Genomic DNA, 25,386 nt, shown 5'->3' with positions numbered 1-25,386 from the left:
CCCCCACCCAGCCACCACCCATCCCCCACCCAGCCCCCACCCAACCCCCACCCAACCCCCACCCAGCCTCCACACAGCCCCCACCCAGCCTCCACACAGCCCCCACCCATCCCCCACCCAGCCCCCACCCAACCCCCACCCAGCCTCCACACAGCCCCCACCCAGCCTCCACCCAGCCCCCACCCAACCCCCACCCAGCCCCCACCCAACCCCCACCCAACCCCCACCCAGCCCCCACCCAGCCTCCACACAGCCCCCACCCAGCCCCCACCCAGCCTCCACACCTCCCCCACCCAACCCCCACCCAGCCTCCACACAGCCCCCACCCAGCCTCCACACAGCCCTCCACCTAGCATCTCCACCACCTTGGGGATAAGCAGAGACCTACAAAAAATGTGGGACAGTTTAAAACTGTTGTCCTTTTGGATTATAAATGTATCTGTGTTTCATCACTTGTGTTCTCTTCTTCTCTTGGTCTTGATCAAGAGTTTGAAAGGACACATTACCCAGATGTCTTTGCCAGAGAGAGACTGGCAGCCAAAATCGACCTTCCCGAAGCTCGCATCCAGGTTACAATGTTTAAAATCTTTCATCGCTTGTGTGTGTGCAAGTTTTTGAGTGATTAACGCATCTAAAGAAGCTGGCTGTCATGCACTGACCAATGTCAAAACTATTGAATGATCAAAACTATGAATGTCAAAACTATGAATGACAGGTGTGGTTCTCCAATCGGAGAGCTAAGTGGAGAAGGGAGGAAAAGCTGCGGAACCAGAAGAGGCTGGGAGGCGGGACTTCCTGTTCTCAAACACCCTTGAGCACATCCTTCACCTGTCCTGTATATCACCATTGTAACAGCTCTGGTAGGCATCTAAAGATAGTATTTATCTATCTAAAAATACATTTATTTTGAATCCAGCGTCCCAGCTGTGCTCCTGTTTGCGTGCCTCTCTGCACAGTGTGGTGACTACCCTGCTCATGCACACCTGATTCAACACACCAGTTAATTACCAGTTTTAGTAGGTGCTTAACAGTGAGGAAAACACCCAACTGTGATGACTCCAGCCATGCAGCACCAGTGTTGGGTCCCCAGTATAGATGAATAAATCACTTTAAAAATACAGGCCCTTCACTCCTGTTTATTCTCTGTCTCAGTACAGTCTCACTACAATCTATGTACAGGCTCACTACAGTCTCAGTGCAACTCCTCGGTCACTGGTTATGGAGCATTGTCCATGTTTTCCTGTTTTTCCTCTGTCTCTGTCTCTTTCTCTCTCTCTCTCTCTCTCTCTCTCTCTCTCTCTCTCTCTCAGTTTCAGTACAGTCTCACGGCGACTCCTCAGTCACTGGTTATGGAGGGTCCATGTTTTCCAGTCTGCAGGTATATTCCGTTCACTCTGTAACTTTGTATGTGGTAAAACTAACAGATTAACTAAGACTTGTGTCGGTTTCACTGAAGGAATCTAGGCACACCCTAAATGCGCGCGCCAACCTGCAACGTGCTTTTGACTTCGCATGTGCTACAAATTCACACCTCTCATCGTTACTCGAAAATGTTTAATTCATCTGTAATATAAATGTACTTGTTTATTTAAAAAAATGCAGAACAAAGTACTTCTGCAGAAAATAATGAATACGTACCGAAATTGTTTTTACATTCATTTGTCATGTAAACGGGTGCTTAAAAAATAAGTAGCGCTCTAACGTCACATGAACCTGCAAATCGAACCGTGTCTTTGTCTCCCTCGTGTGGTTGATGATGGAACTGTAACGCTTCAGTCCGGAAGCGCGAAGCAACACCAGTCGATATTATTAAGATTTTTCCCCCTTATTGATTGAACAAAGTTCAGCTTAATACAGTTATACAGTTAATACAGTCTAAACAAAGGGCAACTCACAGAACTCCAGAATGGAAAATTTTAAATGGCTGCAAATAACATTATCACAGCACTTACAAAAGAGAAGATTAATATGTTAGTGTGTTGTTATTTCTCTCTTTGTTGACTTAAGCCTCAGGTAGCTTAAGTCCAGGTCACTTAGTGAGGAGCTGTATGACTGTAAGCTCACACTGGGTGGCTATTTGAATAGCTGAGCTCATTACGTGACGTTACAGATTTGCTACATAGTGTGTAAAATATCCTTATTTTGTTCCAAGTTTTGAAATCTAAGCTGCTTAACTCCATTGTTTACATTTGAAAGTAGTACTTTCCTCTGGTTTGGCAGACAGAGATATGTGAAGTTTTGATTGATGTTGCCGTTCAAGAAACTGAAGATTTGCCGACTTGGATCAGAGCTAAATTGTGAATGAATGTTCCTCCATTTCTCAGGAGGAGTCTGTCAGCTCTGTGTTTACAGCAGGTAGACTGTCTCCATATTGGGTACACAGCAGTGCTCTTGTGACATAGCTTGGTGCACTAGTTTCAGTCATGTGTTGGGGACACACCCAGTTATTATGGTCTGATCTCATCAGAGCTTACAGACGCACCAGGGTTTGAATAATCTGGCAGTGCAATGTGCTGGAGTGAGAGGAATGGGGAAAAGGGAGGAGGGGAGGAGGGGAGGAGGGGAGGAGGGGAGGAGAGGGGAGGAGCAGAGAGGAGAGCAAAGGGGAGGGGAGGGTGATACAAAAACTATTAACGGCTCACAGACTGATATTCACCACAGTTGTTACTGCTACTTTTAAAGCAGTGTCAGAACACTGGAAATGCTTTTCATAGTGTGAGAGGAGAGCTCTCCGCCCTCCCAAGGACGGGATTATTCACTACACCCTTAATGGTCTTTTTCAGTTCAGGCTGTGTTATGCAAAACTGTGATAAGAGATGGAATAGAAACCAAAAGAGACTGATATTAATGTTGACCTTTGCCTCTCATTAAAGTGGTTAAAATTTAATGTTTTCTTTTTTCTATTTCCTGTCCTCTCTCTTCATCTTCTCCTCTCCCCTCTCCTCCCCTGCTCTCCTCCCCCTCTCCTCTCCTCTCTCTTCCTCTCCTCTCCTCCCCTCTCCCCCTCTCCTCCCCTCCTCTTCCTCCCCTATTTTCCCCTCCCCTCTCCTCCACTCTCAACCCATCAGTCCACCTCCTCTTACACCAGCATGTTGCCTCCATCTCCTTCTGCTCCTCTTACTCTACCTCATAAATTTGACTCCACTCCCTATTCCTCTCCCCACCTCCAAGCCCCTCCCTCAGGGAGCACAGACACAGGTGAGGTGCCAGACGTTTTCAGGACACTACTGTTATCTCACAGTGTGGAGTCTGCCTGTGTTGTTGCATTCCATGTAGATGTTTTGGTTCCAAATGTTTTGCAGGTTTCCTTTCCAGCATGTCGGTGGCAGACCAGCTGGGAGTGCAGGCCTCAGATACAGACGTGGGCGGGTCTATGGGCCAGTACTGGACCAGACTGCAGTGAGACACAGCAAATGGGTCCGGGCAGATGCGAGCCAGCCCAGCCAAGACACTCAGAAATGCCTCCAAAGAGTGACGACAACAGCGACCTCAACCCCACAGCCGCTAAGACCACACCCTCTGCCCCGCCCCTTAAATGCCCATCTGAACATATTACCAGCAATTTGAACAATCAGGGAAGCGTTGACTATCCACATAGCCACATTTCACCAGATCAACTAAAAGTTGGACAAAAAATGGACAAGAAAACAAGAAATAGAGAGCTCATGTACACCAGCTCAGAGAAATAGCACTGTGGTCCCTACTGATAGACACTATTACACTAAATAGATCACTCTATCCATATTAACATGTAACAAAGGATATTTCAGGAAAACTAAAGTAATCAGTTGGGTGTATGTCACACAGAATCAACCAAGTCCTCTGTTACAATCAACACTGTGCAAAGTAGATCCAAAAAGTGACAATCCAACATGGAAACGGGTCAGCCTATGACAATCAAGCATGGACATCATATGACTAATGTTAAACCAGCACGGAACTGAAGTGACCAATGATCATCAACCATGAGCACAACATCTGAAGCAAACACTGACATTCAAGCTTGAGCAAAGGCAGCTGTCCTTAGCAGCTGAAGTGAGCTGAGGGTGAACCACTCGAAGTGTAGCAGGTCCAGCAGGCCCACGTAAAACTATCCAGGGGCTCTACAGGAGAATGGAGCACACATTTACTTATTTACTGTTTATTTGGAACATAACACCAAATGTACAGTAATGGCACAATTTTCAAAAGCACAACAAGCATCCAGAATTTTACCCACAGTAAACCACGCCTGAAGACCTGGACATTAGACCTTAAAAAGGTTTTGCCAAACTTGTTCAAGTATAACTTAGCATGTAACATAATAAAAATGTATTCTATACCACATGGATGACAGAATAGCTTTTAAACACTGTTCAGACCCAAACAGTGTTGTGGATTAAAACGTATGGACCCGTGTGATGAATATACAGATAAGGACATAACGACTAGAGTCAATCTAAATGTCTCAATGTTAGTGAACTAACCAGTCTGGCAATTTGTGATGAAGCAGATTGTTGATGAGAATCATTACTAGATCTGCAAAGTGGGTCATTTGCTGAGGGGGGAGACAGTTTCCTGCCCTTCAAGTGTCACCGAAGTCATAAATGAAAAACTGGGCAAATGGATTCTGTCAGAAGTGCAGTGCATTGTGTGATCTGTGTAGACTGAAAGGCCAGTGAAGGCCTGTGAGATGAGGGTTAGGCAGGAAGACCCTCGGGCCGGATCCCCCAGGTCCAGGCTGGATCCAAAAAAAGACATCATGGAATCATGCAACCCGACAATCATGGAAGGGGGGGGGGGGGTTGGGCCTTAAACAGTAGATGTAAATCAGTGAAGGTCTTCACTGTGGTTTAGTTCAGATTTTCTGTAAAAAGGTCTCACTTTAGAAACACGTGAACATATGTGTGTAGTCTGTGTTCCTGCGTGTCACTGCATGTGTTAGTGTGTATGCAGTGGCAGAGCAGCAGTGATACTGTGCTTGTCATTAGAACATTGAACATTCCTATTGTCAACTCTTTTGTGAAACTATTAAACACTAAAAGGAAAGCGTGGTGAGCTGCTCTTTGCTGGTCACGTGCATGGTGCCACGTCTCACGTGAGAAGTGCACCTTGTCTTCCTCTACTTTTTCTTACTATCTTCAATCAATCCTTTGCTCTTTCACTCCCTCCCTCTCTCTCTCCCTCCCTCTCTCTCTCTCTCTCTCTCTCTCTCTAGGGAAATGGAGACCTGCTCTGTTGACTGCTGTTTGCCTGCTGTTTACATCTCACTGTCAGTGAACAGTAGCATTTCCTGCCTCTGTGCTTGTGGGTTTCCTGTTTTTGTTACTCACATTACCACACCCCCTGACAATAATGCAAAGCTGATCTCACAGGGACCGAAATTCAGAGAGGGGGAGAGATAGAGAGACGTGGACAATGTTAAAGGACTGTCAGTAGGCATGCAACCAGAGTATTCAACTAGCATGTGCACAGTGACAGACACACATTACCACCAGCAGGTCTTTGCTGCTCTCCCTCTGCCTTCAGAAAAGCTCCTCTGGCCTTTGGACCCTGACTGAGCTGTGTCCGGCCTTAGCTGCAGTTTACCCTGCTAGCTTCCGCTGCCGCCGACTTAATGACTGAGACTGATGTTAACGAGCTGTGGAGACCAGGAGGGGCCCAGTGTATGCAAACACACAGTCTGTTACCCCCCCCCCCCTTCCCCCAAGCAGTCACGTCTTCCAAATCCCCCAAAGACCTCTGTGAGGGGACCCCTCCCTCAACCACATCCCTCTATCTCTAGCTCTCTCTCTATCTCTCCATCTTTTGCTGTCTCCCTAAAATCAGACATCTCTCCAGTGGACCAGCACATCCGGTTTTTCACACGCCCTGGCCAAGCCATGAGGAATTGTGGGAATTCTAGTCAACCTAGTCTCCATGCTGATATATTAATGTCCAAAGTGCTCCTGAATGCCATCAGACCTCAGAAATTTATGAGACACACAAAAGTGAAATGCACACTGGCACATGCTGAAGTTGTTGATAGTAGCCAATACTAACAAGTGCATAAGAATTCAGCCGCCTCCCCAACATACATGTCTGTTACAGGACCTCCACACTGGTCTCTTTCACTTACCCCAATGCTGAGTTTTAAATCACCTCTACTCTGTTCCTACCACACTGTGTAATACTTAAACTCTGCACCAACCACCAAGTACTGTCAAATCTTTTCCCTCTATCTCTCTTCCTCTCTCTCTCTCTGTCTATATATCTGTGACTCTCTTTCTCCCTATCTGTGTGTGTGTGTGTGTGTGTGTGTGTGTGTGTGTGTGTGTGTGTGTGTGTGTGTGTGTCTGTGTTTGTGTGTTCTCTCTGCTAGTTTCCTGTCACAGGGGAAGTGCCTCGCCCAGCTGTGCCGGTCCCCATTGGTTTCCCGGTCAGGGCAACAGTGATTTGGGGGAGATAGGGAGTCTGAGTGAGGGGTAGATAGAGGGAGCGCGGGACAGAGAGGAGAGGAGTCCCGTCGTGGCAGGACGCGGGACAGATGGGAAGTTAGTAGGCTAAACAATGCAAGCGAAGCTGAAGGTACAGACTGAGGCACACAGCAGCTACACTGAAGAGGAAATAAGTGTCACTGTGCAGCGCTGCGACCCCAGCGACCCCAGCGAACCACAGCCTAGCGAAGCACAGTGAGACGACAGCCCAAAGGACGCAGATGCAGAGGACAAAAGACGAGGACGACTTTCTGAAAGGGCTGGGTGCTGCTTGGTGTTCTTGCTGGTAACTACAACTTTCACATCCATGGGTGCTTGTGTCCCTGCTGGATTCATTCTACTTGTTTTTGCAGTTTCTCGTGCATTTTGAGACATCGGCTCCAGAGTTTCGCTTTCTGTGACACTTTCTGTCTCTTTTATACCTCAGCATTTTTCTCATTATTGTGGTTGGACACTTTCTCTTTCTCTCTCTTCCTCTCTCGTTCGTCCCGACACTGAAGTAACTATCTGAACAGTTTGCTCTGAAGCCACAGCCGGGTACAGCGCAGAAGGAGCGCACCAGCTAACTACACCCTCCAGACTCATATTGCTGATTTTATTTTCCTCTTCTTCTATTTCAGCACCAAAATTCACTCTACTAGTTATAGTTCTTGTTGTTCTTTTTTTGTATGTTTGTATGTATGCTTGAGTGTATGTGGGTGTGCATGATAGAAAGAGCGAGAGAGAGAGAGAGAGACAGAGTGAGAGAAAGAGAAAGAGAGAGAGGGAGAGAGAGTGGAAGGGGGGGGGGGGGTGGTGGAGGTGGTTTGTCATTCTGAGTCTGTATCCAGGTGCCGTCTATGTCCTAGACCCACAGGCCTCTGGACTGGTGTCCTGTTCAGCTGTCATGGACTCTCCCAATCCTTGTACCAGTGTCTGGTTTTAAGGTGACGCTGGACGGGGTTTGGGGGGGGCTCAGTCAGTCAACCTCATCAAGTGTTATAACTATTGTCTTTAAAAGCGTCATTAAACAGTATGGTTATTTACATTGCTATTAATGTTTACTCAGAAACACAAATAAATAAAAAAGTTATGAAAGACTCGAGATTTGTCAAGTGCATGTGTGAAAACATTGTAAAGTTTACATGATAGCTTCACTGATATAATTGTGCTGATCTAGCCTATGCTACAACGTAGACTACACGTTTTGTTTGCGTAAGGTAGTCCTTGCGTGCTAAAGAGAGTATCTGCTGTCCAACTAATCACGCTGGACACCTCATCGACATGCGCACAAGGAGTTGGGCAGGAAAGACGTCCCACCAGTAAGATCTCGGCAGGGGCGGGACGTCGCCTTGGAGTTGATATGGAAGAGGTATGAAATTCCCGCATGAAAGAAAAGTCTGCTGAGCTGAATCAGTAGCACAGATTCAGTAGTTATGAGATACGGATTTAGGCGAACTTCTGAAAGAAGAGCGAACGGTTTCGTTCAGTACGTTTAGCACCGAGTTACGCCGTCTAACCAGTGTCGTCCAGTCGACGACTGGCATCTACCTTAACTGCATGGAAACGTGGTCGTCGTGCTTACGCTGAAATCGATTGCCACAGGTATGGGAAATTACATTGATGTTTTGTCCAGATTATGTTTTTTTTACTCCGAAGAATGTTTATGACCAGGTGTCCAGATGATTCTTCTCTTCTCTGTCGAGCGGCGAATGCGCTGCCCGTTCGTGCCGGTAGTTTACCCCGCAGCAGAGGAGCTCCAGTGTTCTCTAAAACACCCGAAAGAGCTCTATTAATCTTGATTTTAGGACACATACTGACACACAGACTCATTACTTCAAAATGTTTGAGTTGCAGGTCTTGGAATTTTCAAGTTATATTAAAACCATAACTCAGCATGTGGCCCATATGAGGTACAGAATATAAAATAATTTATTTACTATTCATGATAAGTAAAAGTCCATTCCCCTTTCCCATTGAGAAGAAGCATTATTATTCATTTTCATTGTTGTTATTATTAGTAGCCTAGTAGGAGTAGTGTGGTAGTAGTAACACTGGTAGCAGCAGTGTTATTACTATTATTTCAGTTATTATACATAATGTGTTGTTTTTTTAAAGTTATCTTGTCATATTACTGACTCTCGGGCGGTGATACCCTGTGTCTGCCTCCATATACCCCTTAAACGGATAAAAGGCTGAACGGGTAAAACTGGCTATTTTGAAAATCGGGAATTTCCCCGAGAATTTTGAAATTCGGGAATGTAATGGGTCGGTTTCTATTTACAAGCAGGGTTCGTTAAATTAACTAGTTAATCACACTAATAATTAAATTGGTAATGAATCCAGTCGGTTTCAGTGTAATTTATTAAAAGTTGCGTAACAATAACATAAACCGTACGTTTGGTCTCGCTGTCTCGCGCCGTCGATTCAGTGACGCGGTAGAACAGCCGGCACGCGCGCTCTGCTTTCGGCCGTGGGACGAATTTGTAATGGGTTCACGTGGAGAATCTTTGAAATGTGAAAAGACCGGAACTTCCAGGTCTGACTCGGTATCTGAGTGTAAGCGAATGTGGGAAATGTCAGTTCAAAACACTTTTGCTTTCGCTTCTACGCCCATGATATATAGTGATTATAATACATTATATATATATATATATATATATATATATATATATATATATATATATATAGTGTGTGTGTGTGTGTGTGTGTGTGTGCTTGCGTGTATGCGTGCGTGTGTAAAGATGTTCATTAATAGACTGGAATTTCCAGGTCTGTGTCTGATTTCTGATTATGTGGCGTGCAGAAGACTGCCTGCGATTTCACTTCTCTGCCCTTACCACACACGCATGCATGTATAAATATTAAACAATGCAACTTTCATCTGAATAACATCCCAGTGAGTAGCTGTAGTGCACTGTGGTAAAAGCTGAAGTGTAATACACAAGGTCTCCAGAAAGCACATTGTATGCACATTTCTGGCTTGCCGAAGTGGCGGGGCCATGGGCAGGTGATCTGCAGAAAGAGGAAGGGCAACACTATGAATCCGTAATTTAAAGGAAGAGGTTAGGAGAAGCCATAACAGACACAACAATCGACTTCAGGGTTTGACTTCTGGATTACACCATTACTGCAGAGTCAGCTGCTAGTCCGGCACTCCCACCCACAGCATATATAAGCCCACTGAGAGAGATCCAGCATTACAGTGAGAATGAGACAGTGGACAGGGGTCTGCTGCCTCACGCCTGTGTGTGTGTGTGTGTGTGTGTGTGTGTGTGTGTGTGTGTGCACGACGAGGAAGGTGTGTGTTTTCGGGTAGGAAGAACTCACAGAAACCTGTCTGCAAAGCACATAAATATAGATGTTTTGGATGTGTGAAACATGAAAATGTCTATAAAACACACTTTCTCAGTCTCGGTAAGTAATAGATGTGTTTTTGCTGTCATGGCTCCTACATTTTGAAACTAGCTCCGTCTTCACGTTAGGCTTCCCCCTCGTTACCTGTTTTAGGCCTCATCTTGAAACCTATTTGTATTGTTGGGATGTTAAAACTGTAGGAGGACAGGTGATGCACTTACCAGGGCGGCCCAGGAAGAGAAGACCAGCAGGTGCACTCACCTTTAGGAGGCTGGGTGGTACCAAAACTGTCCTAGCAAAAAAAGACTGCACATAGGCCTAATAATAATAATAATAATACTTTATTTTTATATAACGCTATCTTTATATGGGTTTCTAAAACCCAAAGATGCTTACATTCATCAGTACACAGAACAACAGTGTAACATCTGAGACTCGCAAAAACCGGAGGGCGAACATAATTGCGAAGAGAGCTTACTTTTATTCAGTACACAAGGGGTTAAACTCTCCGTAACAACGGAGAGAGACGAATAACCCACACGAACACTTGACGAACCCTTCCGGGATCGACGAGGCATGATTAACCCAATATACAGCAACAAACACAATCCTAGAAATCACACACACGCAAAACTCACAATCAAAATATACACATATACAACATCACAGCAATTCTAATACGAATGGACACCAATTGAACAATACACTAGACACAGGCACAAAGAATACTACGGCTACATAACTGAATCAATCTGACCAAGTGCATCAGGCAACTATCAAAAGAACACTCAACACGATTACTTAAGCAACATAGGGATCACACAGAACACTTATATTTACAACAATTACAAACAGTCACTCTTTAAACAAGAACAACAGGACGAGAGTAAACTGAAGACTTCTCAATCACATAAAACACCACGACTCAAAACAACTCCGATACACATAAACAATTCAAACAGAGGACATGAAAGAACACTGATTACTTCAAGGAGACAAAACATAAAAGACCAAATGACAAAACCATCAAATATAACTAGACAAGAGCGTGACTAGGATCAGGTTAATCTTAGCAGATTTTCATCAGTAATTCTTACGTGAACACAGACGTACATACATGGCCAAGACGAATAACAGACAACAATGGAGAAACGCGAGAGAACTAAATAGAAGAACGACACGGAATTAAATGCAACACAGGTGAAAGTAATAACAACCCAAATTAAAAGGCATGAAAAAACCAAGGAAACACAAAAGAGGCAGACCCAGGGAGGGGCTACTCGTTACACACACAACACACACAGAGTAGAAGATCAATAGATAAGAAAAACATCAACGAGACAACAATATTACAGTTAAACATCAGCAATGAGTAGTAAAGTAATCAGGCAGCAGAACGAAGAAAGAAGAGTGTAAGTGTAAGTATTAAGATTAGATTTAAATACAGAAAGAGAGGAAGATTGTTTGATCACATATGGGAGGGATTTCCACAGGCGAGGAGCGAGTCTGGAAAATACGTGATCACCAAAGCCACAGAGTTTAGATGACGGAACAGTTAGAAGCCCAGCAGTAGAAGACCTAAGAGAACAAGATGATTTGTGGAGAAGAAGAACTTTGGACAAATAAGGAGTTGCACGATTGTTTAGAGCCTTATAACAGTAGAAGAATCTTGATTTGGATCTGGTATTTAATGGGGAGCCAGTGAAGATGCTTTAGAACAGGTCTGATGTCATGAGTGGAGATGCTAGAGAAAAGGTGTGATGAGTGATGTTGGAGAACAGGTGTGATGTCATGATTAAAGGTGCTGGAGAACAGGTGTGATGTGGTCATGAGTGCAGGTGTAAGTGAGTAGCCAAGCATCAGAGTTTTGTATCTTCTGAAGTTTATGGACAGAAGAGGAGCTAATGCCAGCTAGCAAGGAGTTACAGCTGTTTAGTGTGGTCTAGTGTACTGGAGATGAAGGCATGAATAACGGAGTTATAGTGGTCTAGTGTACTGGAGATGAAGACACGAATAAGCATTATAGCAGCAGACTGAGAGGGATCTTTGAATTTTGGCTTTTCTGCATAGGTGAAAGAATGCAGTTTTTACCACAGAATTTATGTGAGTTGTGAAAGAGAGATTGGAATCAAGGACACCCAGATTTCGGACAGTAGTATAGGGATATATTGTTACATTACTGATGTTGAGAGAGAGAGAGGATGGGTTTGGCTAAGAATGGATTTGGTGCCAATCAGGATGAGCTCAGGAAGGGGGGGAGAAGTTGGAAATAGGGTAGTAGTTTTTTGAGATCTGAAGGATCTCACAGTAGGTTCTTGAGCATGGGAGTGACAGCAGTGATTTTGTAAACGGATGGGACCTGTCCAAGAAGAAGTGATTGAGAAGAAATGTAAGGTGAGTGAGCAGAACAAGTAGACAGGCTTAAGTTAATTTAATGTCAGGTGAGGGAGCAGAGCAGGTAGACAGGCTTTAGTTAATGTAAGGTGAAGGCGCAGAGCAGGTAGACAGGCTTAAGTTAATTTAATGTAAGGTGAGGGAGCAGAGCAGTGTAACGGTAACAGGCGGACACAAACGCTGAGGAGAGCGAGATTTATTAAGGGAAATTCCAAACTCGGAGTCGAACTGGATAGCAGGTCAGGTTTTCTAAGGAGTCCGAACATTGAACAAAAACCAGGCAGTGAAACGGAACAGGCAGGAACAAACGGGGAAACACGAATCACAAATACCAGAGCTAGAGAACTTAGAACACAACTTTACAACTTTCCACAAAGAAACATGAACTTCACAAAATACGCGATGAGGGACAAGGGAAATACTGGGACTATTAATACACAGAACTAAACTAGACACAGTTAAGACAATGACGACATGGGCGTGGCAGACGAGGGGAAACCATGGAGACAGACACGCAAGGAACGACACAGACACGAGGAGCAGGAAACTAGAGAGGGGGGCGTAGCCCTACGTGACAAGCAGGTAGACAGGCTTTAGTTAAGTTAACGTAAGGTAAGGGAAGAGAGCAGGTAGACAGGCTTTAGTTAAGTTAACGTAAGGTAAGGGAAGAGAGCAGGTAGACAGGCTTTAGTTAAGTTAATGTAAGGTAAGGGAAGAGAGCAGGTAGACAGGCTTTAGTTAAGTTAATGTAAGGTAAGGGAAGAGAGCAGGTAGACAGGCTTTAGTTAAGTTAATGTAAGGTAAGGGAAGAGAGCAGGTAGACAGGCTTTAGTTAAGTTAATGTAAGGTAAGGGAAGAGAGCAGGTAGACAGGCTTTAATTAAGTTAACGTAAGGTAAGGGAAGAGAGCAGGAAGACAGGCTTTAGTTAAGTTAACGTAAGGTAAGGGAAGAGAGCAGGTAGACAGGCTTTAGTTAAGTTAACGTAAGGTAAGGGAAGAGAGCAGGTAGACAGGCTTTAGTTAAGTTAATGTAAGGTAAGGGAAGAGAGCAGGTAGACAGGCTTTAGTTAAGTTCATATTATACTGGTTAACAGTATGACACATAGTTTGTTGTAATGGGCGAGATATAGGCCAATGTGGGCATGTTAGTCCAAGAACAGTAGTGGACAGTTCTATTACGATGCCCTGATGGACATATCGAAGGTGACTTAGTATATCAGCTTTACTGTCTATCACAAATGCAGCTTTGGATAAGCGGTAGGAGTTACAGGTCTCCATGCAGCACTAAATATAAAAATGACCAAGGAAAACAAGCACATGACAATAGTGTCAACTGAATACTTAGTGATTAACAATGGAGAACACTAGGGGCAGCATAGAGTAATCATGGAAAAGATGGTAAGTAGGTAGGACTGGAGAGTGTTGGATCCAGGGTGAAACAGACACTCTCTCTCTCTCTCTCTCTCTCTCTCTCTCTCTCTCTCTCTCTCTCTCTCTCTCTCTCTCTCTCTCTCTCTCTCTCTCTCTCTCAGAGATGTCTGCCCCTCCCTCTCCCACTCCGTCTCTCATCGAGGTGAAGGAGGAGACACGTTTGGTGTTGAAGAGCTTCCTCCGCCATGTTCTGTCCGTCACTCCTGCAGACCGCCCTGGCAGGATTGGGGGTGAATATCATGACCCCAACATATACAGGTAGCACGCACACCTAACCATCCTGATGCCCAGGCCTTAAAGGTCCAAAGACAAACTTCTCGAAACCCAGTCAGGGCTCTGCTGTCTTCATGTTCATATGTACTGCGTAATGTTCATGTCAATTAGTCAATTAGTTCATGTCATTAGTATTGACAGAGGTATTAAATGTGTCTCTCTGACTCTCACACAGTGTGTCGCTGAAGGATAAGCAAAGAAAGGAAGACAGTGGCTGGGACTCTCTGGATGAAAAGATTAGTGCGGCAGAGGAGAAGAAACATGGAATTAAAAACCTGATAAAGAGACGATTGAAGCCAGGTTCATCCATGACACGGAACAGCAAGAAAGACAGCCATGGTGACCAATCACAGAGTGCCTCACTGGAGAGGAAGGCGGGTCGGGTGGAGAAGGTGGGCAGTGCTGTCACACAACCGCACAATGTTGTAGTTTTCAGAACAATTCTCTGTAATGATTTGGCAGGGTTGGCTAATGTTTCATTTTGGTTGCCAGCAGGAGGAGAAGTCCTCTGCTTCTGAAGAGGAGTGTGAACACAATCCAGGTGACAAGAAGAAGAAGAAGAACAAACTGAAACTAACAGAATTGTTCAAAAAGAAGAGCATAAGGAAAGACGACTCCCATGGTGCACGACCAACAACCTTGCAAATTGCGAAGGTTCTGGAGCCTGCTAAACCTGCTCTGTCGCCATGTAGGTGAAACATCCAAGATTAATATCATGATACTTTAATGTATTATAATGATTTAGATCATCAAAACACGTGCCATATATCAGAAAAAAGTCCGGCTTGGCCTCTGTTAATACTGCATGTATGTGAAGATCCTTCCTGTAGCATAAATGTCTGTGATCATTTCCAGCGCACCCGCCGGAGTTCTACAACGATGTGGCAGAGACCTTGGACCGAATCGCTCAGAAGAGCGTCAAGAGGAAATCTCCCATTAAAGTGATTCCAGAGCAGATCCCTAAACCTGAGCCTGTCAAGCCCACAGGTGATTCAGACTTCTGGTTTCACAGAGTGTTCACATGCACATATACGAGCCAAAATCTTAGTTAAACAGAAGAGTCAGGGTACGGTAAACACAGATTGTTGTATGATTGTTGTGAGTGCAAATATAAATAAAACAAGACACTTAAAGGTTAAACATTGAAAAAGGAAATGAAAGAAAATAAAAAAAAAACTGCAAGATGAAATTTAAAGGAAGAAACTGTAAGATTAACAGACCATTCATTTAATTTCCCACTTGTGGGATCAATAAAGTTTATTCAATGAGAAGATCTACAGTCACACATTTACTCAGGTCTTGAGAATGAGGAAAATGTGTCTTGAAGATGTAGAGTTTCAAGTTTTTCTGTGTGTTCTCCTAACTCCTCCTCTCTCCTCCTGAACTCTCTTCTCCACACTCAACAAGACAAGGAAGCCGTGGTTCAACAGCTTGTGCAGCTGCTCACCACAGAGGGTGACGTAATGAATGATAAGGTGAGCAGGGCAGACTCCAGCACTCCCACACACACCAGTCCCAGCGCTCCCAGTCTGAGAATGGAGCAGCCATCTGCACACACCAGCAGCGTCTAGAGCAGTTCCTTAAGGATTGTTTATGACTGTGACAGAACTTCCTATATAATGACAAACAGGGACACGTCTTCTACAGCTAGCTGGGAATGTTGCTATAGCGCTTCATGAAATATCTGTTTCTTTTTCTCCGTGCAGATTAACGCCGATCCGTTCCTGCGCAAGTCCCTCATGCGCCTCTCCTACTCGTCCTTTGCCAGACTCCTGGACGCGTGTGCCAGCGTAGCCGCAGACCCGCCCCTTCCCGCTCAAGAAAGCCCCATGCTGCAGCGGGTCGCCATCACTATGGAGATGACCCGCCGGGTCGTCACGGCAACAGGAGTGACACAGCGAGTGGAAGGTTACGCTGAGCGATACATGGAGAACTTTGCCCCTTGGGTGAAGAGTCAAGGGGGATGGGTGAGCGACAGCCACTCACTTGTCTGCTCTCACATTATAGCGTCACATTATTACCCTGCTCACTGCTTCACAGTTCAATATGTCACCAATGTGTAGTTGAGCACTTCACCAGATGGTGGCAGTGTTGAGTTGTGTGAAGTAAATATTCAAAATTGTTTTTTTTTTTGTTTGTTTGTTTGTTTTTCCCAGGAGAGTATTGTCCAAATGGAAAGCCAAGAGTATGACTAACCAAAGGCTTATAACCTTGGATCTTGGAAGTGAAGTGGATAGTAGCCTAGGGCATCAACACTACTAATGATGAGTGTGAATTTTCTACTGGTTCTCATTTATTTATATTTTTTTTATATGCTGATAGTTTTTTACTGTATTTTTATATGAAAATAAGGAATGTCATAGAAATTGTGTTTATTTTTGCAGCATTACAGTACGAGGGGGCATCATTTTAGACTAAAGACGGGTGGGGAATCAGTCTGTTTGCTGGTTTAGTTTTTCTCAACAGTGTAACTGTGATTTATTTTTATTGACCTTAAGACAAAGATTCAGACAGTGACGCACACAAATGGAAACTCTGTACATTATATACAGCAAAAACCATATAGAGCAACTTAAACCCGTCCATACATGGCCAGTCTGGGTTTGTGTGGAGAGGCAGGCTGTGGGCCTGGGTGAGGGTACCCTGGCACCCCTACCCTCGGATGGAAGGATGGCATTACAGCAGTGGAACGGCCTGCTGCTTGGCTTTGTTTACAAAATATGCAACCTTAGGGTAACTGCTCCACCCCACACATTGTTTTCATATCTCAGAGGCCGTTTTTTAAGAGTCAAAACGTTATGCTGCTAGGAATTCCAGACTTAAATAGCGATGTGTCAAAGACACATAACACTACAAGACACACATATGAAAGAATCTAATCGGCTTCATGTTACACATACACACACACATGCACATGCAATTCCTCATGTTACACTCACACATAAACACAATTCTTCATGTGGCACAGATATTACAGGCTTCATGTTCCACACGTGTTCAGCACACACTCATCTTCACACACTGCTGTTGCATTAGGCAGACGGGGTGTGTGTTTGTGTGTATGTGCGCGCGCGTGTGTGTGTGTGTGCAGGGCTGCTCAGTCCAGGTATTTTTCAGCACGTAGAATTTGGCAGTACATCAGCATAGAGAATGCCAGGGCCAGGATCTGCAGGGAGACACCACAAAAAACTGCAGCGTGAGCAAGACTGATCACGTGTGTGTGTGTGTGTGTGTGTGTGTGTGTGTGTGTGTACGTGGTGAGAGTGATGGTGTGATGCGGTGCTGTGATTACCTGTACGACACCGAGACACACACCAAAGCCCAGCACTGATGTGAGATTGCTCAGGAGGAACTCTTTGGCCTTTTCATAGCATGGCTGAGAAGAAGAGAGACAGCAAAGAGCACAGGGAGACGTCAGTCAGTAGCAGTTAAAGAAGACAGAAGACACTGAGACATGATTGTGTTTAATACTTCTGTGTCCCATAGCCAGACTGATGTTCTTCAGTGCAACTCTGGAGGAACTACAGAACTACAGGATGTGTAGAAACATGAGCCAAAGGTGGATGAACTTCTCGTGGGAATATATTTCTTCTTAAAACTCCTGGACTGCATTTAGGATTTTCTCTTGGGTACACTCAGAATGCACAAGTGCTCCAAGAGCTGTTTGTCCTTTTTACAATTTATGAACGTATGAATATTTGCTGAATCTGATGTAGCACTGTCGAACTGACTAACGGCAGACACATGACAAAATACTAAAGTGTTCTTGGATGAGGCCCCGTGTGTTGACCAAAATCAGCCGTATTCATCATCCCACCATACGGCTCTGCACTGACACAGACGTACGGATCAAGGGCTTGGAACCAGAGCGCTCAATGTGACTCATGACCAATTCTTCAGGAGATTGCAAATAAATCTATGCCATACAAACATGTTTTGTCTGTGTTTACTAAAATGTTTATATAATTTATAAAAAAATGAAGACTAATATTCAAAATATGTGGATCTGAGCTTTTGATATATTCAAAACTTCTTCACCCAAAATGTCATTTATGCCTCTGATCGAGGACCTTGAAATAAAAGCGTAGACCATGCATTGGTGTGTTGGGCCTCGGGGGGACCAAGCATTACAAAAGCCCAAAAGTGGAAAATCAAGTGGTCTGACCTCTTCCCATCTGTGGCAGGGGCTGGCGCCTGGTCTGCAGCAGGATGCCGGCGGCTGGCCCGAGCTCGTGTTGTTGTGCCAGTCCGTGTGGTTGCTCACGCCACAGCACTTAAACTGCAGACAGCACAGGGGCGAGGGTTTAGGGCTTAAACGGCTGGGACTGGGGAGCACTGAGGAGAGGAATCACAGCCCTCTTACGATTGTCTGCATGTTGTCCCAGGACAGCTGCAGGGGCTTGTTGGTCTTGTAGTTCTTCATGCCTTGGATCAGGTCATCTTTGGCTTTCTGGTCCAGCTTTGGTCCAGAGGGGAGAAATAGAGACTTATAAATGATAGTTTACTAAAATAGAATACAGAGTATTTTATGAACTCAAACAATTTAGTGTTTATTTTTCATATATTTTATTAATATCCATAATTTTAAAGTAACAAAGAGAGACACAGGAATTTAAATGAATCTGAAAATGTAGTATAAAATCAACATTTCAGTATTTCTTAAAAGTGCAGTATGATGCAGGCTCCAACCTCTTTGTGGTAGATGCTTAAAATCAGAATCAGAGTGACCTCAATCAGGAAGAGAAGCAGCAGGATGACAAAGAACTGGAAGGAAGAAGCAGAGAGGAAAGCCGTTTGGTAACCAGGCTGGGAGTCTTCCCACCGAAACCAACTGCACCCTCCTGTATCATGTATGAGGTCATCACCCTGTGATGTCATCACCATGCTTCTCACCGTCATCAACAGGCAGCGCTGCTCTTTTAGAGCACCCAGGCATCCAAGGAATCCAGTGACCATAGTAACGCCCCCAGCAACCAATAGCAGGTTGGCAGCAGAAAGGGAAGGGAAGGATAGTGGAAGGGACGAGAACTTTGATTGGGTGAAGGAAAGCCACACCCCTACGCCAAACAAGCCACATCCCCCCAGCTGTTGATAAAAGATATAAATAGGAATAGGATTAAAGCATGGACAAGTAAATAAACCAATACTTCCAAGTCTACATGTCAGTGTCTTGGTGAGAGAAAGGTGCAGTGCTTCAGGGAACTAATAATTTGTTATAGTACTCAAAAGACATATGCCAGTAAATAATTTGTTACATATAAAAGGCCAGTATAAAAACATTTCAGAAATTATGGAAAAATCATGGAAATGGCTTCATTTCGTGGGACTCTGAGCCCAATCTTTTTGCGTGACTCACCCAGAAGATGAGGTTAAATACAAACATGAGGTACTTCACACAGCACAGACAGCCCCTTGACACCGCCATTCTGTGACAAACAGGAAAGAGGCACAAGGACACTGAAACACATAATTCTAAAACCCTTACTGTGTTGAAACTCTTACTGCTGAAACCCTACTGCTGAAACCCTTATTGCTGAAACTCTTACTGGTGAAACATACTGCTGACTGAAAGTAAATGCCACTACACAACATCAGTCTATCTGGAAAACGAACCTCGTTTACATTTGATTGCAAATGTAGAAGTGTCGGTTTGTGTACATTTTCAGAAAAAAAGGTGCTTCCAGTTTCATTTTTGTTTGTTTGTTTTTTTACTTAAAAGCTTAATTTTTATGTTAGGGTTACTGGGTTAGTGCTGGGTTAGGCCTAGGCAATTATTTTGAAACACTGTTAGTTACATTTCTGATAAGATGATGGTGTGTGTGTGTGCATGTGTGTCTCTTTGGCACATTTGTGTGGGCTACTTTGTGGTTCCCGGTGTGCTTTGTGCTTTAGGGCATGCATGCTGGCTTTGACACTCATGACCGTGGAATTTGGTGACCTCTGTAGAGGGGAAGAGCTCCTTCCTGGCAGGATGTAGCCACCCTGGCCTTGCTCTGCTGATAGCAATACTTCACAAACATTCCCAGCCCAGACCGGCGGCCCTGTGAATCCTGCTAACTACTGAGTGTGTGCCACGCTGAACTCACCCCTACACTGAAGCCTGTTCACTGCTGAGTGTGACCCACGCTAAACTCACCCCTACACTGAAGCCTGCTCACTACTGAGTGTGTGCCACGCTAAACTCACCCCTACACTGAAGCCTCTCTTTAACCTGTGTTCATACTGCATCAGTTCTCAAAGACTTTCCTGACAGGTTAGGGTTAAGATTTAGGGTTAGGGTTTAGGAGTTAGGTTTAGGGTTAGGATTAGGGTCAGGGTCCTCGTCCTCTGCATGTACTTTTGGTGGCATGAGGAAAACACATTTTTAAGCAGAACCACATGGGGTATGAATTAAAATCACATCCTTCAGGTATGAGATCACACACCGAAACCTGATCCTGCCGAGAGCTCGAACAAGGATTGCCCTCATACACAATCCTCTCCATTTTACTTTCAAACAGAAAAACAGAGTGGAACAAAGTGCTACTGCCTGGCATAAGATGCTCTTATGTACTCAACAGTAAATTGCCTAGATATAAAAAATAAATGACTTAGATATAAACAATACATTACCTAAACTGCAATGTACTGTTATACTGACCACACTTTCAATAAAATAATGTAAATTGAAGAACATTTATATCATTTATATCTGTGAGGTATGTCACCATTTGAAGCACTGTGATATAAAAGTGTGGTTTTCTGTGCAGTATTCCTCTGGCCTAAGGCCATTTCTACATGCACGTTCAAGAAAACAAAGGACTATAGTCATGTGTCATCCCTCAGCACCTGGAACTCATCTTTCACACTTCCTTAATGACCAGTACCTAGCATGAAACACAAACACATTTAATTTACCTGCAGTGTTGGGTGCCGAAGATGTCTGAGAAGAAGACTGAAAATTCCAGCAATTTTTCAGGAATTTTCAAGAATATGGTTCAACTTTGATGGATTTCACAAGTGAGTTTAGAACAAATCCCCCAGACTCCTCTGTGCTTCGCTGTGTTGTCCAACTGGGACTGTGTTGTTGCCACAGGTCCCTGCTCCTCCTGCCACAGTCCTGCAGTGTCACCGATCCCTCAGAAGATGACAGGATTCACGTCCCTGTTTTGCAGGCTTTAGTTTTTGTTTGTATGATTTTTCTGTCAGGTCTCTTTTATTTCACCTCAGAAACTTTATTTTCTTCCCAAAAAGCTTTCCCTACACCCTAAGCCAACTAACAACTCTTCCATGGCCAACGGAAACGTCTCCCTTTTATCCCAATCTCCTTGTTCTCAGTTGTTCTCAATCTTTTTTCTCTTACTACACTACTTCTCTCTCTCTCTCTCTCTCTTTCTCTCTCTCTCTCTCTCTCTCTCTCTCTCTCTCTCTCTCTCTCTCTCCTAGTTTAATAAGTTCCAGATGGAGGTAATAGCCCTGATCTCAGTCTTTCTCTTTTTTCTCCTCCCCCTTCCTCTTGTCCCCAGAGATTCCATTCTTTTCTAAGACCCTCCTCCTGAAATTTCTCTTCTCTCTCTCTCTCTCTCTCTCTCTCTCTCTCTCCCTCTCTCTCTCTCTCTCTCTCTCTCTCTCTCTCTCTAAGCAATCTTGATGGATTGGGTTTGTTGAGGGCACTTAGCTCATTTGTGCTCCTGCAGTGTTAGTGTGTAGTTCAGTCCATATCAAATCAGTTTTTCACATTCTTCTTCAAACATGGCTCATACACACACACACACACACACACACACACACACACACACACACACACACACACGAGGTCTTCATACTGACCATATTAAATACAATAAATACATTGTGAAATAATCGGACAAATTAGCTTATATAACTAGATGTGTTTTAGGCATTAAACTCCAGCTACGGGTTATTACATCTTAAGAACTATACCTCACACGCGCTGTGTAGTCGCTCCCCCTAGTGGCACTCAGTGGTAATGATAAGGAAAACGCTCTTCATCTAATACAATTGACATGTATATATATCAACATGTGCTGTATTTAGCGAACATCCGTATCCTGGGCGACTTACAGCAGTGCCTTGTGGTCTCTATGAAATAACCACGTAGCAGCAGAGAGGTCAGTGTTGAATATGAAAGGGAGTATGGAACTCAAGAACGATCTCAGGGTGTCCCATGTAAGTCTATTGATATCAAAACCTCTTAATAAAAACTAAGATAAACATGTACTTTACAAAATTGAGAATTGTAATTGAACGTTTAATGTAGATTATTCAACAGTGTGCATGTGTGTTCATGTGTAAAATTTTATAAAATATATTTAAATGATTACATTTTATTTACAGTATATCTTTATATATAAAGTAAAACATAAAGTAGATATATTTTTGTATTTATTTGGTTTTTTTTTTGTAATTGATATATCCCTGATATGTGAGAGCCATTTGCATACAGTAGGTAGCAGTAATCTACAACAATTTGAACTACAGCATAAAATTGATCAGTCAAATCAGACCCAGTTCATCTCTGTTTCCCACCGCAGTGGTGAGACAGTATGTTTCTCCGTTCAGCTCAGTCTCACACAGCAGTGATGAGACAGTATGTTTCTCCATTCAGCTCAGTCTCACACAGCAGTGGTGAGACAGTATGTTTCTCCGTTCAGCTCAGTCTCACACAGCAGTGGTGAGACAGTATGTTTCTCCGTTCAGCTCAGTCTCACACAGCAGTGGTGAGACAGTATGTTTCTCCGTTCAGCTCGGTCTCCCTTGTTTCTGTGTTTCCCAGACTGCCTCCTTTGACATTAGGCTCCTCCTCCTTCTCTTTCCCCACCCCTTCCTTTTCCCTCCCCTCTTGCTTCACATCCTCATCGATGTAGAGCAGAGGTTCTTGCTCCTCCCACTTTTGAGCCTCCTTCGATCCATCACGTCCCACTCCATTTTCTGCCAAGGCCACAAACGTGCTGAGCATACCGTCCGTCTCCTCTGCGTTCTTGTCGACTCCGTGTCCAGGCCCCTCCTCCGGACCCTCAAACTCCACCTTCTCTCTGCCCTCCAGCATCACAGGTCCTGCCCACGTGTCCTCACCTGCTCCTTTTTTTGTCTTGGGCCTCTGTCCCCACCCATTAATGTGTCCGGACTGTCTCCTGCTTTTCACTCTGCACTTGATGAGCATAGCAAGGCAGACAGTGGCTCCTAACAGAACACACCCAGCAATAACAGCGATGAGGACCCAGCTTGGACTTTGACTTGGTGGGACAGCGTCAATCACTTTTCTGTCTGATATCATGTTCAAATCTGGGATTGTTGCATTGACAATGATTGTGGGTTCGCTAACGTTGGTAGTGGCCTGCTGTGACATGATTTGCTCCTGGGTGGTCTTGGAGCCTGTGGGCAGGCCCATAGAGGGGGTCTTTTCTGTGAGGGCTAAGGGCGTAGAAACAGCCTCTGATAGTGTCACAGCAGCTGTTGTCAGGGCATTGGTTGGTGCGGTCGTCAGAGCAGGGGCTGATGGTGATGGTGTTGACACAGGGTTTGTCACAGCAGGCATTGTTGGTGACGGTGTCATGACAGGGATTGTCAGAGCAGGGGATGGTGGTTTTGATGAGCTGTGCATGGATTCTGTAGAACTGCTGAGAGCATCTGTTCCTTGACCAGTGTTCTCTTGTTGCAGTGAAGTTGTCAGATCCGACACAGCAAGCTCACGGGTGGTTTCGTACAGCTTCGTGCTGGCCCCTGCATCTGTCAGCATGGCCGTTGAACTCTGGGTCGGCACGACAGCATACAACGTTGGGATGTTTGTGGGAGTTTCAAATGTCATCCTCATTGTAGCTTCAGCAGCACTGGTGGACAAGGAAATGGACCCTGTTGCTGTGGTACCCATGTCTGGCTTATGTCTAATCAATGGTACAGCTGTGAAGGTGGCTGGTGTGGCCCAGTTTGTACTGCCGAGATCACCGAAGGTTGTTCCATCAACTGTAGATGCCAGAGTTGATTGATCAGAGCCAGTGATTTCACCTGACGATGTAGAACTTGACAGCTCTGTAGCGCTTTCACTCAGGGATGTCAGAACTTCCCCACTTTGGGATGCGGTGAGCCCTCTGCTTGATGGCGTGGGGCTCACATGCATAAATATTTTCTCCGGGACCGTCTCCTGTGTGCTCAGGGGCTTTACATTGGATCCGAGAAACAGAAAGAGCAGCAGAGTGCTCAGAGAAAAGCCTGGACCACGCATCTCACTGCTGAAAGTGTCTCCTCTCACACTACCTCCTCACTGCAGGCCTCTTCCACAGTCTGCGTGCTGGGGACAGGGTCAGCGTGCTGAGGGACAGGACCAACACGGTGTAGCTGGAGTCAAAGTGGAGTCAAAGTGGTGGGGGCGGGGTCAGTGTGCCGGAGGGGTGAGATATGCGGCTGAGTATCAAGTAAAAGGCCTCCAGGGCTTGGTGTGAAGATTTGTCTTCTTTGCTGAAGTTCAGCTGCGCATCATGTGTGTTTAACGTTCAGGAGCAGTCATCAGCATTCTTCTACACATGCTCGATGTGTAGTTCCTCCCTGGGGCTTGGAGAGATCACTGCACTTCAGCTGTTAACGTGCTTTAATCTAGGCCGGAAAGACACAGCCCTTCTCTTCCTCTTTCTCCCACACCCTCAATCTCTCTTACTCTTTCTCCCACACTCTCAATATTTTAGTTTTTCTATTTGTGAATCTGTGGTGAAAAAAACACACACAAAGAGAGAGGAAGAGATGGGGAGGCATGATTAGTAACTGAGCATGAAAACCACAATGTAAATTAAATGGTAAATATGCAAAGGATAACGTTCAATCCAGTTCATCAACAGCAAATTCTAAATCTGTTTTCAGCTCAGCGTTAATGATCACTTAAATGTTAATGTTGTATTTACAAAAGTTGATTTGAATGTTTATACCTTTATGTGTATGTGCCTGTGTGAGTCTGAATGTGTGTGTGTGTGTGTGTGTGTGTGTGTGTGTGTGTGTGTGTGTGTGTGTGTGTGTGTGTGTGTGTGTGTGTGTGTGTGTGTGTGTGTACACGCGAGCAGTGCATGGTGGAGGGAGATAACTGACAGCTATACTTTAACTCTGCTTTTGCTGCAAAACATTTGAGTTGCATATTTAAGAAGATAGATAGATGTCTATGATTTCAGTTTATGTTTCTGTTTCACACCTTAGTACAGTACAGTTCATATTACATACACTTATACCCGCATTATACTTATATCCAGTATTGAGAATAAGGAACACTTTTCCTGAGTCACTGAAGACACGCATTAACAAACATCAGCAAGTCACACAAACTGCACTGCACAACATCTTCCAGGTCTGGTACATGCGTGAGACCAAACCAGACTGCAGTCAGCAGAAAGGCTTGTGCTGGAAAGTGTGTGAGGTAAACCCATGTGTTGTGCGCGTGTTTGTGTGTGTGTGTTGTGTGGTGTGTAACACTTCTCTGCCATTTTACACTCTCGGTGTGTTCCAGCACTTCTCTCGG

General features: G+C 44.6%; 3 protein-coding genes across 6 annotated transcripts in view; 2 read left to right on the top strand and 1 right to left on the bottom strand.

Annotated features, from left to right (window-relative positions):
- pax10 (paired box 10) overlaps positions 1-3,534 on the top strand; it is a 5,064-nt gene extending 1,530 nt beyond the window's left edge. The window contains exons 3-7 of the mRNA XM_076996233.1: positions 487-569; positions 716-860; positions 1,311-1,378; positions 3,069-3,198; positions 3,303-3,534. Of these exons, the coding sequence (XP_076852348.1) occupies positions 487-569; positions 716-860; positions 1,311-1,378; positions 3,069-3,198; positions 3,303-3,403 (527 nt within the window). The 3' untranslated portion in view covers positions 3,404-3,534. The remainder of the gene's footprint in view (positions 1-486; positions 570-715; positions 861-1,310; positions 1,379-3,068; positions 3,199-3,302) is intronic.
- Positions 3,535-7,755: 4,221 nt separating this feature from the next.
- On the top strand, positions 7,756-17,821 carry bcl2l12 (BCL2 like 12). Of its 3 annotated transcripts, none has more exons than XM_076996222.1 (8): positions 7,756-8,039; positions 13,718-13,874; positions 14,065-14,281; positions 14,385-14,577; positions 14,745-14,876; positions 15,297-15,364; positions 15,596-15,856; positions 16,046-17,821. In XM_076996222.1, exons 2-8 carry the CDS (start codon positions 13,720-13,722, stop codon positions 16,082-16,084), a joined length of 1,065 nt encoding a protein of 354 aa, XP_076852337.1. In that variant the 5' UTR covers positions 7,756-8,039; positions 13,718-13,719; the 3' UTR covers positions 16,085-17,821. The 3 variants fall into 3 exon arrangements, with proteins under 3 accessions (XP_076852337.1, XP_076852335.1, XP_076852336.1); XM_076996220.1 differs by having other exon boundaries at positions 14,382-14,577; XM_076996221.1 differs by having other exon boundaries at positions 7,761-7,806; positions 14,382-14,577.
- On the bottom strand, positions 16,338-21,243 carry tspan4b (tetraspanin 4b). Of its 2 annotated transcripts, XM_076996235.1 has the most exons (8): positions 20,787-21,233; positions 19,246-19,315; positions 18,783-18,974; positions 18,579-18,653; positions 18,253-18,348; positions 18,055-18,168; positions 17,182-17,265; positions 16,338-17,055 (listed from the first exon to the last, which is right to left on the bottom strand). In XM_076996235.1, exons 2-8 carry the CDS (start codon positions 19,312-19,314, stop codon positions 16,987-16,989), a joined length of 699 nt encoding a protein of 232 aa, XP_076852350.1. In that variant the 5' UTR covers position 19,315; positions 20,787-21,233; the 3' UTR covers positions 16,338-16,986. The 2 variants fall into 2 exon arrangements, with proteins under 2 accessions (XP_076852350.1, XP_076852349.1); XM_076996234.1 differs by having other exon boundaries at positions 16,338-17,265; positions 20,787-21,243.
- Between the last annotated feature and the right edge of the window lie 4,143 nt (positions 21,244-25,386).

The sequence above is a fragment of the Brachyhypopomus gauderio genome, chromosome 2 (genome assembly GCF_052324685.1).
Source record: "Brachyhypopomus gauderio isolate BG-103 chromosome 2, BGAUD_0.2, whole genome shotgun sequence".
NCBI lineage: Eukaryota > Metazoa > Chordata > Actinopteri > Gymnotiformes > Hypopomidae > Brachyhypopomus > Brachyhypopomus gauderio.
Note: the sequence above shows the minus strand (reverse complement) of the source record. Positions and strands in the feature narration are given on the sequence as shown.

Coding starts and splice junctions, on each gene's coding strand:
- tspan4b (XM_076996234.1), bottom strand. CDS start 19,314: ATGGCGGTGTCAAGGGGCTGTCTGTGCTGTGTGAAGTACCTCATGTTT. Junction 18,654..18,782: donor AGCGCTGCCTGTTGATGACG/GTGAGAAGCATG, acceptor TCTTCCTTCCAG/TTCTTTGTCATCCTGCTGCT. Junction 17,266..18,054: donor CCTGCCACAGATGGGAAGAG/GTCAGACCACTT, acceptor TCTTCTTCTCAG/CCATGCTATGAAAAGGCCAA.
- bcl2l12 (XM_076996220.1), top strand. CDS start 13,720: ATGTCTGCCCCTCCCTCTCCCACTCCGTCTCTCATCGAGGTGAAGGAG. Junction 14,578..14,744: donor TAAACCTGCTCTGTCGCCAT/GTAGGTGAAACA, acceptor GATCATTTCCAG/CGCACCCGCCGGAGTTCTAC. Junction 14,877..15,296: donor TGAGCCTGTCAAGCCCACAG/GTGATTCAGACT, acceptor ACACTCAACAAG/ACAAGGAAGCCGTGGTTCAA.